Raw genomic sequence first — 4,685 nt, 5'->3', positions numbered from 1 at the left:
CGCGCCGGCTCGCGGCCGCGGTTCTGAGCACGCGCGCGCGCGCCTCCCCTCCCCTCCCCCCGGCTCGGATTTCGTTCGGTGCCCTCGCTCGCCGCGCCGCGCCGAACCAAGGGCGCTGCCCGGTGCCGCGGGGCGCGCAGATGCGAGGCCGGGAGAAATGCAGAAGTCGCGGAGAGACCTCATGAAGAGGAAGGCGGCGGCCAAGGCGCACGAGCAGAGCGCGGGCGCGGCCGCCGGGATGAGGAGGCGGCGGCTCTACGGCTTCTCCGCCTCGCTCGTCGTTGCGTCCTGGGTCGCGCTCCTCATCCTCAACTCGCTCGTCGGCCACGGCGACGGTCAACGCGGTACGCACGGTCCGGGCCTTCTTCTCTCTTCCGTCCCTGAACTCCGAAGTTTCACCTTATGATTAATCCTGTGCCGTGCTGCGCGGTGGTTGCGTGGTGCGGCGATCGGTAGATGTTTGGTGGATTGCCCGTGGCTGTCGGTGGTGCCGCGCAGGCGCGATCGAACCCCGTTAGGGTTAGATCCGTAATCCGTATGCGGTTGTTGCGGCTCTCTCTGATCACAGGCTGCTGGTTGTTAGATGCGTTGCCGAAATTTCCACGTCGTGTTCTGTCTCCTAGATTTACTGAACGCTCCTGTCAGTTTTTAAATAAATTTGGTTCCGTATTGACTGGGATCACATTTTCTTCATTTGATTTCTGCAGATGGTGGAGACCCTATTGTTGCCATTCCCATTGCTGGGCCTGGGCCTACAATGAATGAAGGTTCTGTTAGTCCTGATGTTGTACACCAGGAGCATGAGGAGAATTTGGCAGTGTCTGCTGACACATGTGTAAAACTTGATGCAAGTGTCTTGCTTTCAGAAGAGACAGTGCTGCAGGAAGATGAACTGTGTCCCAAGGATGATACCCAAAGTGATGACATGGAAGCTCTAATAGAGGATGATCGAATTGAGCTGTCGGAAGGTCAGGGCAAGGAACAAACTCTAACCATGGATGATCAAATTCACCTGTCAGAAGGTCGGGGTGAGGAAGAAGTTCTGGCCAAGGATGATCAAATCGAGCAGTCAGAAGGTCAGGGTGAGAGTCCTCATCTGACAAACATTGACTCTGTAGCTCATCCAGCGGAGAAGGTGGATGCTGAAGATGTTCCCAAACCAGCAAGATTGGCACGGATTGTTCCTCCCGGTCTTGATGAATTCAAGACGAGAGCAATTGCTGAAAGGGGAAAGGATGCCTCCAGTCAAACTGGTCATGTGATCCACCGAAGGGAACCTAGTGGTCAGTTGTACAATTATGCTTCGGCAGCTAAAGGGGCAAAGGTTCTGGATTTTAACAAGGAGGCCAAAGGCGCTTCCAACATTCTAGACAAAGATAAGGATAAGTATCTCCGCAATCCTTGCTCCGTTGAGGGAAAATATGTCATCATAGAGCTTTCTGAAGAAACCTTGGTAGATACCATTGCAATTGCAAATTTTGAGCATTACTCTTCTAATTTAAAAGAATTTGAAATGCTGAGCAGTCTTATTTATCCCACAGAAAACTGGGAAACACTTGGGAGATTCACTGTCGCAAATGCGAAGCATGCTCAGAGTTTCACATTTCCCGAGCCAAAGTGGGCGAGGTACTTGAAGTTCAATTTGCTAAGCCATTATGGTTCTGCAAGCTATTGTACACTGAGTATGCTTGAGGTGTACGGAATGGATGCTGTGGAAAAGATGCTCGAGAACTTGATCCCAGTTGAGAATAGAAATGCTGAATCTGATGACAAATCGAAGGAGCCAATTGAGCAACCACCTTTGAAGGAGCCTAGTGGTGGAAAAGACTCCTCACAGGAACCCCTTGATGAAGATGAATTTGAGGTAGAAGATGATAAGCCAAATGGAGATTCATCAAGGAATGGTGTTCATGATCAGATTGTAGAGACAAGGACACTTCAGGCTGGCAGAATTCCTGGAGATACAGTTCTTAAGATACTGATGCAGAAAGTTCAGTCTCTTGATGTGAGCTTTTCTGTATTGGAGCGGTACCTAGAGGAACTCAACAGCAGATATGGACAAATTTTTAAGGATTTCGATTCTGATATTGATAGCAAAGATGCACTCTTGGAGAAGATAAAATTGGAGTTGAAGGAGCTTCAGAGCAGCAAAAATGACTTTGTATGCAACTTTCTGCACTTGTGTTTTGTTTCTGCTATTGTTACCCTTAATTTCTGTACCTTATCTTATTATGCATTTCCTGTTTTCAGGCGAGAGATATTGAAAGTATCCTTTCATGGAAGTCAGTTGCCTCCTCGCAGTTAGACCAACTTGTCCTGGATAATCTCATACTCAGGTTTGTATTGCTATTCTTTAGTTTCATGGATTTGCATGCGTATTAAGAGAGCATGATATTGCTTGGGACGATTATAACTTTGTGAATCATCATGCTGTTGTGTGCAGATCTGAGTATGAGCGATTTCGGGATAAGCAGGTTGACCTGGAGAATAGGAGCTTTGTTGTTATATTCCTGTGTTTTATTTTTGGATGCCTAGCCATAGCTAAATTGTCCATAGGTATGATATTCAATATTTGTAGGTTATATGATTGTGAAAAGTTGGATATGGTAAAATCCGGATGGCTTGTGCTGCTGCTGAGCAGCTGCATTGTGGCCTCCATTTTGGTAATACAGTGATGTATGTACTCATCTCCATATAATCGCGGCTGCATATTGTAATTCCATGAGGTATCTAATTCAAAAAAGATCACATCTCTTAGATATTACAAGAATAAAATCTCAGTACAGATTATCTAGCCTCATCATTGATCTCAAATTTGGAGGAAAAAGGAAAGGAACAAAGTGTGCACCTGTGAAACTGAAGTCATTTTAAAGGTGCAGCCAGACTAGAAGTAGTAAAGTCTAGAACTAGATTATTTCTGCTCTGGTCCATGCCTCCATGGTCCACTCCAGTGGAATGTAGAAGCAAGACTACCTGGAAACCATGTGCGCCCAGCTGGAGCCGGCAAGCATAGATGGTTAACCGTGGCATGGTCCCATGTGCTTCCTTGTATGATTGCCAGGGAGAGAAATGTACTGAATATAGCATTTCCCTATGTCTCGCCATGAATCCTGTGCAGTGGATGTTCTTTATTTTTGGGTGGGCGCCCTGTCCACCGGTGCACATGGCCTCCACATTGTGTTGCTTACAATTACAATTTACAAGGCAGTTTGTCCATTTGTTTCCACTTTCCACAATGGAAGGCACCATTGGTACTCTTAACTTCTATTGGTAGTTTCTAAACTGAAGTCAATGGCTCATCAAAGGTATATGCTCCCTGCACAGCCACATATGTACAGCTGTTCTTATCAGTTGAGAGAGTATTTTTTTTGCAAGTTTTTCTATTGCTTCCATGCCCAGCTTCTCAGTTGGAATTTCTGCGTATATCTATTTGAACAAGCTATTTGTGATAGTTGACATTTTATTTCATGGATAGATTCATAGAAGGATGGCATTGAAAAATACTTTTGTCTGAGACATCTGGTTAGCTAGCCAGTGACAGCTCGTTTCTTAAAACTGAGCTGCTCCTGCTCAGTTGACCATGCTTTACAATGTGCAAACTGCGGTTTCTTGCTGGATGGATATCCACAGTTTCACGCGGCATTCTCCTATGTCAGCTTCATCATTACTTTGATCATTCCTAACTTTGATGTGGTCGCTTATACATTCTGTACATTACTTGTATAGTTCGTAGATCATGCTAGTAGTTAACTATTCCGTAATCGTCATTTGCAACATTGTCCGGTGCTCGCCCTCAACAGATATTGTCTCTGCTTCCGCTGATGTTGCATCAATTGCCCGAGGGAGCATAGCACCGCAGGCCGCAATGAACATGCACGGGAAATTGCCCGAGGGAGCACCGCCTCGGGCAAATACCAGTATGGAGGGCGAGCATAGCTCCGGTTGCGCCAATACCAGTATCGAGACAGAAAGCAACACTACTCGAAGACCGCTGGGTTTCTGACCTGGCGCACGGCGACGTTGGCTCTATAGCACAGGATGTGCTCAACTTGCACCGCCGGCTGCAATCGTACCACCTTCAGGAAGCCAGCCAAGACCAGATCGCTTGGAAGATTGAAGCATCCGGGCAGTACACTGCACATTCAGCCTACCGCGCCCAGTTCCAGGGTTCTATGCAGACTCAGTTTCGCGAGCTGATCTGGAGCACCCGATCGCCTGCAAAGCTGAAGATCTTCGCCTGGCTGCTCCACCAGAACCGGCTTTGGTGCAATGATAGGTTGCAGCAGCGAGGATGGCCGAACAGCTACTTCTGTCAGTTATGCCTCCGCAACCTGGAAAGCTCCGAGCATTTGTTCTGGCTTTGCCCCCTTGCGACGGCAACCTGGAATTCCATTGCTACATGGAAGTGCTGGCGCGCACTAGGCCAGGAATCCTGGATCAGGAACATAAGCTCTCTGGACAAGTTCAAAGCTATGTCAGATGCAACGCCGCCAATTCATAGGAAAGCGATCAAGTCCCTTGCAATGCTTGCCCTTTGGCAGATCTGGCAGGAGAGGAACCACTGTATATTTAGGGCAAAAGAGGCCAAGGTGGAAGACATTCTCAACGAGATCAGGAGAGGGCTAAGCCTCTGGCAACAAGCCGACATCAAGTCAATTCAGAGCCCCTTCGGGGACCCGCCGGGA

At 47.8% G+C, this 4,685-nt stretch overlaps 1 protein-coding gene across 2 annotated transcripts; it reads left to right on the top strand.

Moving 5' to 3' along the window:
* Positions 1 to 6: 6 nt before the first annotated feature.
* Positions 7 to 2,794, top strand: LOC119277784 (SUN domain-containing protein 4-like). Of its 2 annotated transcripts, none has more exons than XM_037559107.1 (4): positions 7 to 353; positions 708 to 2,161; positions 2,251 to 2,336; positions 2,444 to 2,794. In XM_037559107.1, exons 1-4 carry the CDS (start codon positions 158 to 160, stop codon positions 2,673 to 2,675), a joined length of 1,968 nt encoding a protein of 655 aa, XP_037415004.1. In that variant the 5' UTR covers positions 7 to 157; the 3' UTR covers positions 2,676 to 2,794. The 2 variants fall into 2 exon arrangements, with proteins under 2 accessions (XP_037415004.1, XP_037415005.1); XM_037559108.1 differs by having other exon boundaries at positions 8 to 344.
* Positions 2,795 to 4,685: the final 1,891 nt, after the last annotated feature.

The sequence above is a fragment of the Triticum dicoccoides genome, chromosome 3B (assembly GCF_002162155.2).
Source record: "Triticum dicoccoides isolate Atlit2015 ecotype Zavitan chromosome 3B, WEW_v2.0, whole genome shotgun sequence".
NCBI lineage: Eukaryota > Viridiplantae > Streptophyta > Magnoliopsida > Poales > Poaceae > Triticum > Triticum dicoccoides.
Note: the sequence above shows the minus strand (reverse complement) of the source record. Positions and strands in the feature narration are given on the sequence as shown.